This window comes from Monopterus albus, unplaced genomic scaffold, assembly GCF_001952655.1.
Source record: "Monopterus albus unplaced genomic scaffold, M_albus_1.0 scaffold30.1, whole genome shotgun sequence".
Classification (NCBI taxonomy): Eukaryota; Metazoa; Chordata; class Actinopteri; order Synbranchiformes; family Synbranchidae; genus Monopterus; species Monopterus albus.
The window spans coordinates 52,933-65,806 of NW_018127910.1; the positions used below are offsets into that span (position 1 = coordinate 52,933).

At 41.4% G+C, this 12,874-nt stretch overlaps 1 protein-coding gene across 1 annotated transcript in view; it reads right to left on the reverse strand.

The window, feature by feature from the left end:
- The window catches only part of lrp2a (low density lipoprotein receptor-related protein 2a), a 45,961-nt gene that overhangs the window by 23,101 nt on the left and 9,986 nt on the right, over positions 1–12,874 (reverse strand). The window contains exons 11-34 of the mRNA XM_020596410.1: positions 12,452–12,621; positions 10,831–11,054; positions 10,174–10,380; positions 9,803–10,005; positions 9,527–9,661; positions 9,149–9,352; positions 8,342–8,534; positions 7,600–7,725; positions 7,243–7,373; positions 6,871–7,008; positions 6,483–6,764; positions 6,106–6,345; positions 5,484–5,603; positions 4,922–5,038; positions 4,407–4,787; positions 3,622–3,870; positions 2,817–3,028; positions 2,489–2,673; positions 2,155–2,383; positions 1,840–2,017; positions 1,555–1,683; positions 554–720; positions 160–303; positions 2–36 (exon numbers count right to left, since the gene is read on the reverse strand). Of these exons, the coding sequence (XP_020452066.1) occupies positions 2–36; positions 160–303; positions 554–720; positions 1,555–1,683; positions 1,840–2,017; positions 2,155–2,383; positions 2,489–2,673; positions 2,817–3,028; positions 3,622–3,870; positions 4,407–4,787; positions 4,922–5,038; positions 5,484–5,603; positions 6,106–6,345; positions 6,483–6,764; positions 6,871–7,008; positions 7,243–7,373; positions 7,600–7,725; positions 8,342–8,534; positions 9,149–9,352; positions 9,527–9,661; positions 9,803–10,005; positions 10,174–10,380; positions 10,831–11,054; positions 12,452–12,621 (4,399 nt within the window). The remainder of the gene's footprint in view (position 1; positions 37–159; positions 304–553; positions 721–1,554; positions 1,684–1,839; positions 2,018–2,154; positions 2,384–2,488; positions 2,674–2,816; positions 3,029–3,621; positions 3,871–4,406; positions 4,788–4,921; positions 5,039–5,483; positions 5,604–6,105; positions 6,346–6,482; positions 6,765–6,870; positions 7,009–7,242; positions 7,374–7,599; positions 7,726–8,341; positions 8,535–9,148; positions 9,353–9,526; positions 9,662–9,802; positions 10,006–10,173; positions 10,381–10,830; positions 11,055–12,451; positions 12,622–12,874) is intronic.

A 12,874-nucleotide genomic window follows, 5' to 3' on the forward strand; every position in this document is an offset into this window, starting at 1 on the left:
TTTCCTGTACTGTATCTCCCCTCTCAACTTTAAAACCTGGGTACAAACACAAACAGGTGTGTTTATTGTACTGTGTAGCTGTTTTATGCCTTTGTTTGCACTTAATTCCCATTTTTTTCCTATTAACGACAACAACAGGGAAAAGTACTATTTTCTCACCTCAACAGACTGTGTGGCTGGATTAGTGTAATACAGGTTCTCTGTTATCCAGTCCAAAGCCAGGCCGACAGGGGAGCCCAAGATGGCTGCAGGTGCAAACTCTGTCCTGTTACTACCATCCGACTTCACCCTGTGGATCTCACCCTGGTGGATAAAAGAAGACCGTTTAATTTCAACCCCTGATGAATGTGAGAATGTACATAGAATGAATCTTGTGTTGTGTTTTTAATGTATTTTACAGTTACTGTTTTCAGATAGGACAACCAAGTTTTGTACAGTATGTCTCTTGTATACCTAAGTCTCTGTGCAACACATGAGGTTCCTGTTTACCATAGCATGCTGGGAAAACATGAAGAACTAGGAAACTGGAAAGTGTCTTTGGACAGCAACTTACTGGGTGCTCCACCCAGTAGATGGTCTGTTCAGCATCATCAAAGTCAACATCATAGCCATTAAGAAGACCGGCAACAGGGACCATAGCATCGTTACTCTTGTCATCTGGGTTCAAAGAAATGCCATAGATGATGCTGTCTCTCACAACAACCAGGAAGGGATCCTCAACTGTAAGAAAAACAAGTGCAAAAGCAGTCAATAATCAGTGACTAAAATTACAAACTGTTCTACCTACAGTATACCAACAAATAAATAAAAACAAAAGCTACACCATTGTGTCTTTTAATTTTTAAACAAAATACTCCTACACTAGAACTTGAATTTTTCTCAGGGCTATGAATTGCTCAATACTTTAAAATGCAAGGAATGGATGGTTTGTAGATGCAGAGTTGGCCAGTGGCCATCCAAAACTAATATCTTGTTCAAATAGGAATCCCAGGCTAATGATACTTTATCTATAAAGAGGGCTGACGGGTGAAAGTTGGTACCACAATCTGATTTGCTTTGTCATCAGAGATGAGACTCGATGAATGGTCATGGGGCATTTTTATTCTTTAGATAATTGCTGGCCTCAGGGGAGGCTGTGTTCTGCTTGGCTTGAATGGGCTGAAACCTGAGATGAGTTAAGCTGTTGACCTAAGAGGGACTCCTTGGACTTAATTAAAGGTCTCTTGTCTTCTTAAGACCGTGAAAGGCATGCTTATATGATTCTTTATATTTATGACCAGAGCAGCAGTTTATAAGAGAAACTCAATGGGAGACTGTTGACAAGGACCAGGATCATTCTATAATACCGGTTTAGCATTTTCAAAGATTTCACTTCTTACCAACATTGCTGCAAATAAAGTGTGCAAGAACCACCACTTCTACAGTAACAGGCTTGCTTTAAAAACAATGATGAATACCTTAGGAGTACATCAGCTTATCAGCTGCATCTGACCTGACTTTCTTTTTCATCAGACTGAGTGATGAGGGTTTTCCTTCATTTGGCAGGGTGCATACCTCTGGCACAGGTGATTTGGTCTGATGCCAGTGTCCAGCCTGAGGGGCAGGCACACGAGTAATACCTTGGTCCCACAGCAGAAAGCAGGCAGATGTGCGTACAGGGGCTCCTCAAGCAATGGTTTTCACCTGAAATTGTCACACACACACAAAGAGTCAACAGAAAAATCTTCACAGGCTCTCTAGGATTATGTATTTGCTGTATATTAGTAACATTATTAATATACAAGAACTACTAATTCAGCTAGTTTCCAGATTGATTTATGTTCATTATCTTGGCCCTACCTGCTGGTTGTCTGGCTGGGTGCACTGCCACCAGACCCATGGGTTGAGGGAGGTTGTACAGCATCACTGTTTGGTTCTCCCCGTGCCACTTATGAGCTCGTATCACACGGTTGATGTATCTGTCGGTCCAATACACAAAATCCTCAAAAATGGTAATTGCGTGGGGATGTTGCAGTACCTTTTCATAGAGAGCAGCAAAAGAAAAAAAAAGTCTCTTACATTTACTATTCCAAAGGAAGTTGTTTTGTTCAATTTTAGATTGTTAACATAAATAAGATCTGTAGAGATAATTCAATAAACGTCTTATACACTCACCAGGTCACTGGCCAGAACTTGCTTTCTGTTGTTACCGTTATAATCGCAGTAGTCAATGAAATCCAAGTAGGCATCAGCGAAGTATAACAAATTGTTAGGGTAGTCTATAGTTAGACCGTTGGGCCAGTACAGCTTGTTGCTTACAATAACAGTCCTCAATTTTCCATCCATGCTGGCCTTCTCAATGCGTGGGTTCCTGCCCCAGTCAGTCCAGAACATTAGATGAACGCTGCAAAACAAGGGGTCTACTTTTACCACGTTGATAGAAAAACTGTAACGCATATTCTGAAACACACAGATTTAAAACAAACTTGGTTCTCTGGATGTTACTGACCGGTTCCTTGGGTCCAGCACAAGACCTCGGGGGTTGGTAACGTTTTCGCTAACTAACACACTCCTGTGGGTGCCGTCCAGTTTAGACACTTCAATAGTCTCCAATATATAGTCAGTCCAGTAAAGGTTCCTGCCCACCCAGTCCACAGCAAGGCTCTCTGTCACAGTAACTCCACTATCAAATATCTGCCCACAAGAGATTCATCCTCAGTTAAATATAATTACAGGTGATGCCACTGCATGTAAACCTCAGACTATATATATACATAAATGACCAAAAAATATTTAATCCAATATGTGGTGACTAAAGGAAATAAAATCAAACTCACCACAGTTCTATCGGTGCCATTTTTGTGAGCGCTCCAGATTTTGTCCTGGCTGGTATCGGACCAGTAGATACGGTCAGTGACCCAGTCAAAATCTAAAGCCACAATGTTGCGTCCGTCTCGAACCAGTGAACGGACCACGTTGGGATGAGAGGTTATGTCATCTTGCACAATCTGATTTCGACTGGCCACGAGTAAGAAGGCCTGGCGAGAATCTGTAAGCAGACATCAAATCTCTTTCACCTATTTTTCATTTCCATTCTTATGCTAAGCAGAGCACTTATCAGTTTTAGTAAGTCTACCACACATATACAACAGAACTGTTGAATAGACTCTACTCAAATACCAATCCTTGGGGAATGCACTTTTGTCCAAATAATGACCTATTGTATTGCAAAGTCTTTCAGCGGGTTATCTGTGTGGAAGAGGAGCTCATGTCAGGCACACTCCCCTAAACGGCCCTTTGTTGGTAATTATGTCCTAATTATACCGGTGATGGCCAGTGAGTGACATATATGTTATTTGTCTTATCCAAAGAAATCAGAGCAGCAAAGAGAAGCAGGGTAGAAACTGTGTCAACCTTACAGTCAGGGGCAAAGCTCCCCTTTTATGATCGTTCATTCCAGCCCAAGAGCCAGCACAGCAGAGAAAACTCAGACATGTGCTGTCAAGACAAGTCATGTTGACATCCAAATCACTGCAGAACTGATAATGTTTCCTAGTTTACTGCATTATGAGTTGCTATTTACAACTACTACATGTGCAATATGTTCCCTGCACATAAGATTTAAGTCATATCCCTCCTCACCTGAGGCCTTGCAGGTACGCTGGTCTGCTTCGAGAGTGTAGCCATCCTGGCAGTGGCAGCGGAAAGAGCCTCTTTCATTAATGCAGTGCTGGCTACAAAGTCCTGGAGGATTACACTCATCTATATCCTCACAGGTTTTGGAGTCATTGCTCAGTTGATAACCCAGAGGGCATGTGCACTGGGCCCCAAACGGCCCTTGGATACATCCATGGGTGCAGCCAGCATTGTTGTCAGAACAGCTCTCCTGATCTGAAAATAGAAATTAAATCCATAAATGATAACACATACAAAACAAACAGGTATATCATTAATATACACACTGTAGTGTAATGATAATGAACAATGAGATATTATTTATGTTGAAAAATGAATCTGAACTACAGCATTTCTACCAACGACAGAGTTTTTTCCTACCTGGCAAATGTTCATCTGAAGGTTGTGAGAAAGGTAAGAAAGGAAAATCACAGACCATTTTCAGGTTAATACAGGTCAAATCAGTCACATGCATGATTTTAAAACAAGAATTCAAAGACAAACAGATAAAATTCAACACAAAATTTCTGTGAAATAAAGCCTCTCTTATTTGTGCAGTAGAGTACAACATCTATAACAATGTCAAATTAAACAAAAATCATTTGAGAGTTTGAGCTTATTTGTCATGTGATATGAAAATGTAATAGAATTTGACAAAAACAGAAAACTTGGTAATGTAATAAAATAATCAAGTCTTTCTGATAAACAAAGAACATGTTCCGTGCTGACTTAGATGACAAGAGTAAACTTACTGCAAAGGGGAGACTCGTCAGCACCATTGGGGCAGTCAGGAGTGTTGTCACACACTGTGGTAAGGTTGATGCACACACTGTGGCCAGGGCATTGCCACTGCCAGCTTGGACACTGGAAAGGTGGCGTGGGACAGTCTTGTTCGTCACTCATGTCCCTGCAGTCATTCTCCCCGTCGCAAAGCCAGCTGCGTAACACACAGTTTCCATTGTTACAGCGAAAGTGTGTGGAAGGGCAGGTGTGAGGTGGGCAGGCGTGGTGTTCATCACTGCCGTCCTCGCAGTCTGGATGACCGTCACACTCCCAGATAGACGGGACACAGCTCCCATCTGACTGGCACTGGAACTCGCTCTCATGGTGGCACATTCCTGGGGGCCTGGTGGCTGAAATACATTCATTAGGAAACACCACAAACTGCATATTAGACCAGTCCAAACTTAATAAAAATGAAACTATATTAGCACTTTTGTATATAATTATGGTGCGAATAATGCTTCAGTAATACTGTATAACTTACGACACCCTTGTTCATCTGAGCGATCACTGCAGTCAGAGACTCCATCACATCGGTAGTACAAGTTGACACACTGGTGACCACTGGAGCACTTGAACTCATTCACGGTGCAGTTGTAGACTGAAAAATCCAGCTGAGTATGTTAACACTGATATTCATTATTTCTGCAATCATGTATATACTGAGCTCCACTGCTATGCTAACACATAATGAGATCAATACATTTTATTCATTTGCACTTAAATTTTGAGCATGCTTATAGTGTTGATGAATGCATGAATGGCTGAACAAATTAACTGATTCCTTATTTGGAAATGGCAGATAAAGCTCCAACCTCCAATATTGTATGGCACAATGAAAAGCTAGGCTGAAGCAGGTTTATAATAATGTCATAGGAAAGTCTACATGGTCATGAAATCTGGTGCAGTATCAGTAAGTTATATCAATGCAAACAGAATTAAATGAAATAGATTTTATTCAGTACACAATACACTTGATGATAAGTAAGCACCAGATGCGACCAGAAACTATATGCATGTCCAGGGAGGATCTAGAAGACGCTTACTGCATCCCTGCTCGTCTGCCCCGTCCACACAGTCCCGGTCCCCATCACAAACATAGTCGGGATCTATACAGCGGTGGTCTGGACACTGGAACTGTCCTGGTTGGCATGTGTTTCCCAAGTCTGTCAACACAAATTGTTAGACAAGAAAATGAACCTTAGCATATGAGCTAATTTATTGGCCTTTCCTGGCCAATAAATAGAAAATTGCACAGGCATTAGTTACATTTTTATAGAAACAAAAATCATGCTTCAGTATTAATCTAATTAATGTTACTATGTGACTACTGACCAGCTTTCATCTGTATGTTTTTCTAATTAAACACAAATAGGTTCACTTATCACTTTGTCAAAAACTGCATTAAATTTCCTACAAGGCATATTAAACTCCTCTTTAGATATTTAATATTTTGTTTACTGATCTTTTTTCAGTATTTGTTTTCCATTAACTGTGTTTATTCTCCGCCACATTTGTCTCCTACCACTGTAATGAATATGAGCTACTGTACTTTTTGCCCTAACTCTGCCAGTTTTCTGTTTACAATGAAAACAACAACAAAAACAAAACAGCACCCTAAGCAAATGCTAGCAATTTTAAGTTGAAACCCTAAATAGGAGCACTCACCACAGTCAATTTCATCTGAACCGTCCCCACAGTCATTATCTGTGTCGCAAAGCCAGACATGTGGGATGCAGCGGTGGTTGGCACAAGTAAACATATTGGCAGGGCACGTTCCAGGTACTTGCACGGGGCAATTGTTTTCATCACTGTTATCAAAACAGTCATTTTGCCCATCACAGCGCCATCCCATAGGTACACAGTGCTGATTGGCACAGGGGAATGCAGTGGGCGAGCAAGTGGTGTCTGAAACAAGTGGTGATGGTCTTGATTAAATATTAAAATACTGAACTGCATTAAAAAACAACAGGACATGGAGCTGATTTTATAGTCTGGTCAGGTTGAGCTGGTATAATAAACTGAATTTATAACAAAAGCATTACTGTTAATTCCACAGTTGACTTCATCACTGTTGTCATGGCAGTCGTCAACACCGTCACATCTGTAGGTGTTTGGGACACATTTGCCGTTGCCACAGGAGAAGGAGTTGGCTCCACACTGCAGTGTGGGGGGCTCACTGGAAGGGTCCTCCACACATGTCCGCTGGTTGGGTGACAGCTTCATGCCATACGGGCAGCCGCACACCCTCTGCGAGTCTGGCGCTGGGAAGCAGAAGTGGCTGCAGTCTCCATTAGGATTTGCTGGCCTGTTGCAGAGGTTGGAACCTGAGAAGGGTAGTGGAGGGTAATTACCAGCAATATGACTGACAAGTGTGCGCTGCAGCTGCGCATGGACAGCCAAGAGAGAAGAGCAATGAATAAAGCTACTGACCAGTCTGAGAGTTGGAGTAAAAAGACTTGACATGCATGATGTGGCTGATTCCTCTTCTGATAACAAGCATCTCCCCACCATCAGTCTTGCGCACACGTACAATGCCACCAAGGCGCCAGTCAGTGAAATATGCATAGCCTTCATGGGACAGAGCACAGCCTCAGATATTTTGTCTTTCATCACCTCCTAGTAACAGTAATTACTCATTTGATATGACATTCATTAAGGCAAGACTGACGAGCCATAGTTTAGACTCAACAGAAAGTCTGTGCTAGTGCACTGAACTCCCTCTTTATTTAGAACATATACACTGTCCAGTAGTAGAACTGTATAGACAGCTTGTTCTTCATGCCAAAAAAAAGAAAGGGCTACCTTCAAAAATGGTGAGACCGAATGGATGAGACATCTGAGTTATGCGGTCCAAAGTAAGCCTGTTCCTTCCATCAAAACTGCTGTGCTCAATTTTGTCAAAGAAGGCATCCACCCAGTACAGACGCATTGAGCTGGGTGAAGATGAAAGCAGAGAAACACGAGGATAAAGTAAAACACAATCACACAAAAACTGTCAAGTGAGGGATCAAATAAGATCATTGTTAAAACAGCTGTAAATTATGGGTAAAAAAATGAAACATTACATCAATCTTAACTGTAATTAACTAGATGAAATAGTGTGTCGTAGGACTGTTTGTTTCTTTGTTTGGGTGCGTGATTGTAAGACTTTTGGCTCACCTCCAGTCAATAGCCAGGCCATTTGGCCAGCCAAGAGTAGTGTTTACAATAGACAGGGAATGTGACCCATCACCCCAAGCCCTCATAATTTTCGCAGGCCGATACCAGTCAGTCCAGAAAATATACCTGGCAAAGGAAAATAAACAACGTGGATCTAAGCCATATTTCATTCAAAACTGTATCAACTCTGCAGCCCTATCATGGTGAAAAAAAACCTATTTATTCAGATTTTATTTCCACCTCAGAGAGTCTTTCACTTTTAAGCCAACGTGTTCATAACAATACTGCCCTTCATGACGAACTAATCTCAGCTGTTGGACACAGAGGCCTTATGACTTTGAGGTTACTAGAAACAACAGCTTGTTCTAAGCAAGGATTCCTTTTATCATGTAATAATCTGAGCACACATTCTAGAAAGTTCTACAGTAGCAATAACATCTTTGTTCTAGTTTACATTTACTGTATATATACATAAATTTACTATAATAACATCTTGTAAACCATTTAAATATTCTAAACTTTATTTTACTCATTAAAATGTGGTATAAACTGGCTTTCAGAAATATTGGAGCGGCATCATGGTAAAATAAACTGGAATACTGCCTTATACAGCAACATAGCCATGATTTAGCAAAGTCTAAATCTTACTCAATCCCATAAACATAAAAAAGCAATATCTCAATAATTATTTTACGGAAACAGGTGCAAAATGCCAATAATTCCCAGTTTTATACTGATTTACCCAATGAGAGGATGCACCACAATGGCCCTAGGGTTGTTGAGGTTACGTATGATGGCTCTCCTGGACTTGTCAGCTAGCTTCATGACAGATATGCTCCTGTATCGTGGGTCAGTCCAGTAAAGGTTTTTAGATATCCAGTCATAAGCCAGGTCCTCCACTCCATCCACTCTATTGGCTGCCAAAACCTCCCTGCCTGTGCAGACCAGAGCAGTCACACCACCATTCAACACGAAGATGAAAGAGAAACGCATTTAAATAAATAGGCTGTCAGCTTGCATTTTCCCCATGTAGACTGGACAGAAAGAGCTGTAGCAGCTCCGAATACAGCATCAGCGATCAGTGCAGTGGTGTTTCTTTTGTTTGCATGGTGCCACTGCTTGTGGATTATCACATTAGTAACTACTTCCCACAGCTTAAGTTATAGTTTTGAAACTATCGAGACTGCTTGGTAAAACATTGGTGATTAGTCTTTACTACTCATTTTCAGAAGATTAGTTTTCAAATGTAAGTTGATTGTGTGATCCATTTCCACTGCCTATACTCCTGTCATTCCTTCCCTCGTAGTACCAGTCGGCCCCATCAGGCACTCCCTTAACTGACCCTGTATAAGCCTGGCTGAGTCACATGGTAGAGCTCTCTGCTAGAAAATAAATTATCAAGGGATGCTATCACAGAGAAGACTGTGGAAATACAGTACATCATTTGATAGTTTTTCATGCTCCACAAGCAGTAGCATTTTGGCATTGTTATGTGAATGTCTACAGTAATTAGGTTATTCTTAGCAGTAACAAGAGACACAATGCTCACCTGTCCCATCCACTTTCTGTTTGTAGATAATATGTTTGGCTGTGTCAGAGAAGAAGATAGCATCATCTTCAGCACTAAAATCCACCCCAACAAAGTAGGAGGGTGATCCAGTGATGGGCAGGATGATGTCTTCCTGAGTGGAGAGGTTAAAGGGGATCCCTCTCACGGCTAGCTGGCTAGAGAACAGCAGAAACTGCCTCACAGCTGTACAAAGGAAATCACAAGACCTTAGGAAACAACAGCTATTCCTGCCAAAAATATTCATCCTCACAAAAATATTGTTAAAAAACAGGAAAGATTAAAGGCCCAAACCTGTGATGGTAGTCATCATAATTTTACACTGTTCAAGAAAGAGAAACAAGAGAAATGCTGTCTTACCTACACAATGCTTGCCATCAGCATGTAGGTCATAGCCCAGGCGACATTTACAACGATAACCCAGCCCTCCATTGTCACTCCTGTGACTCAGAACACAGATCTGCTCACATCTGTCTACATTACAAGGGTTTGACACTGGAAACATTAAGAAAATTCCCAGTAAGTGGCAGACACATATGAGATAAATTAGAGATTTATTTATTTATTACAGTAAGTGAGAAATGAGCTGAATTGGAGCCACTTTGAAAAAGACTAATTTGGCTCAGTGGGGTTTACCATGTGGCTGTTTCAGCTGATGTATCACTGCTACTCCATATGGAGTCTGAGATGTGCTATAAACCACTTGAGGACTGGTCTCGGTGAACTTGTTGGCTTTCATCACAGCCAACCTGGTCCAGTCCGTGAAATAGACATGGTGCTCAAACAGACTGATGCCAAATGGGTGTGGAATCGCAGTTCCGCCGTGCACTACTGTTTTTCTATTTAAAAAATGTTGAGAATATCGATTTATTAGATTATAAATACATGAATCATTTTACTTGTTTACCCCTAGAGAACTATTATAGATTAGCTTTAATGCTTGTAGCAGATAATCAAAACATTTTTAAGATGCATTCTTTTTTAAGAGTAACATACGACATATTTACCTATGAAGGCCATCATATGTTACAGTTTCAATGTAGTCATAGCGACAGTCAACCCAGTACACGCGCTTAGCCTTGATGTCCAATGTGACACCGGCTGGCCAGCCCAGTTTACTCCTAATAATCCCATAACGGTTGGTACCATCCATGAAGGCTCGCTCCAGGCTTGGTTGCCCATTCAGTGCCTCCCGGTCTGTGAAGAACATATACCTGTGACAGAAGGGGGAAATGATTCATCTGCCAGGTTTCTCTACGGTGGGATCATAACATGAGGGCCGCTATGTACTACTAGGCACAAAAAATATCATTACGCATAATAAAACACACAAGACTTTCCTCTTTTTAACTAAGTCTGATATCCACAGCATCACATTATGTCCCGATGTGGATGGCTGTGCATCTCACCAAAGAGCTGTACATTAACTTACGATATGCATTTTTCTGTAGACACCTGGTTCTCCTCCCCCTTTGAACTACACTATTAGATTACAATAAGGGTCATTGCTTAGATGACCCTCACTAATCCACCCAGGACAATTTGCTAATCTCACACACACACGCACAACATTATTCCATGCCAATGAAGCATGACAGACACTGTATGTGGGAACCGAGAATATGTGGACAGACGAATGGATTAAAACTGGGAGAGGTGCGTACCCGACAGTGGGGTCCAACGCCAAACCTCTAGGGTTTCCGAGGTTTTCAGTGATGAGCGTGACCCTGTTACTTCCATCAAGGTCCACCATATCAATCCTGTTGACACTGGTCTCCACCACATACAGTTTATTGTTCACCCAGTCCACCGCCAAGTTCTCAGGGTGGTCAACTGATACATTTAAAACCACCTGCATGTTGGAGCCATCCATATCCACTGAAAACACCTGTTGAAAAAGATGCCACTGTTATCAGGAAATCAGCCCTTAGGTGGTCACTGCTTCAAGAGATAAAGAGAAAACAGAGAGGCTCAGATTTTATCAAGTGGTTCCTAATACAACACTCACATGCTTGTAGATACATTGAAACTGCTGCTCATTGCTGTAATTATACCAAATGCCCACACTGGCTGTCAAAACATCCCCTCCTAAAATCGATTCGAAAATAAATTTAGCTGCTGCTATTAGTACGCATCAGCAGTCTGAGTTAGACAAATCAAAAGGGTGCATCAGTGGGCCATAGGTTTTGTTCCCTATCAGTTAAACTAAAACTGCTTTTAAAAGAAGATCTTTTACTGCCATTATGATATGGAGAAATGTTTACAGTAGAGCAGACCACTCTCTTTCACTTTACAAATCAGCAAATGAGTACTGTTTTAAGGTAGACTTGAAAGAATATAAGATTAAGAGTAGGCCCTGGCAGTCAGCGGACATGATTGTGATGGTACTGGCATAAGTAGGAAGAGGCAGAGAGAGAAAGATTATTTGTTTGCTTGTCCGATGATAGTACCTTGTTATACTTCTGTGAAACCTGGTGACTTTCTGAACCCGCCACTCTACTGATACCGTGACTCTACCTGATACCATACTGAAATCCGGAGCACCGTGAAGTTGGTTAGGGGTGTCCTGCTCTTAGCAGGTCTGCTTCTTTTGAAACAAGATCCGGACATTTAAAAAAGGATTTTCAACTTACCAGTTTAAAGAGAAACTGAAGATGTGGAAATAGCTTGGCAGTTTAACCTTTCTGGCTGCATTCACATGCCCTGTTTGTGCTCTCCCTACTTTTAATCTGACATGCTGCCATGGAGGTGACTGATACACACAGATGCCCAGTCAGAGATATGTCCTAGTTTTTCAGCCCAGTGACTGCAGTTCAAACCATTAAGAAGCCAAGGCATAAACTGAACCCAAGACTTTCTAGCTGGCCAAAGAACGTGTATATAAATGGACAGTGCCACTGAAAACAAATACAGCATGATTACTTTGTACAAGATTGAGTTACAAAAATTGTACCTTGGTATGTGAATATCATACCAGCCTATCAGACGGTTTCAAGATTAGGCACCATTTGGATTCCATTCCACATGTGCTTCCCCATCATTATGACCCAGCCACAAAAGAGCCAACAACCATCCCATTATTAAAGTATCAACTTTGCTGATATTTTAAAGGATAACTAAAAGAATGCAGTCCTGACAAGGTGCAGTCTATAAAGTCCGAACTCTACTGGACTATTCCACATAAAGTTACCCAAGCATGGCAGGCTGCTCTGGGGGTGGCCCATGCCCTGTAACCTACATAGTGGTAACAGAGTTAATAAAACACTGACACTGATTCAAACATACCTTATTCTGAATGGTATCAGTCCAGAAGATCCTATGGAGATTATAGTGGAAGTCCACTCCCACTGTAACCCCTCTGTTCTGTGATTGAACCAAAGTGCGCAGGCTGTTGCCATGGATGTCACCAATTAGCAGGTCTCTGCCATTGGAAAATACCAAGGAAGGAACTCCAGCTGTAAAGGAAACAACATGCAATAAGTCACATGGCATAGAAAAAAATTTTTAGGAATTTTTAGGTTGCAAATTGAGACTGGCTGTTTTTAATCGTAAATCAGTTTTGTAGTGTGCATATTGCGCTAAAGGATCGGTGGAAATTTACAGAATGTAGCACATTCATGTAGATCCCTGACTCAGACTCATGGAGATAGAGCACTTTCTAACTAATATAATTACACACTCTTTTCACTAACACTAAAGGCAGAGAAC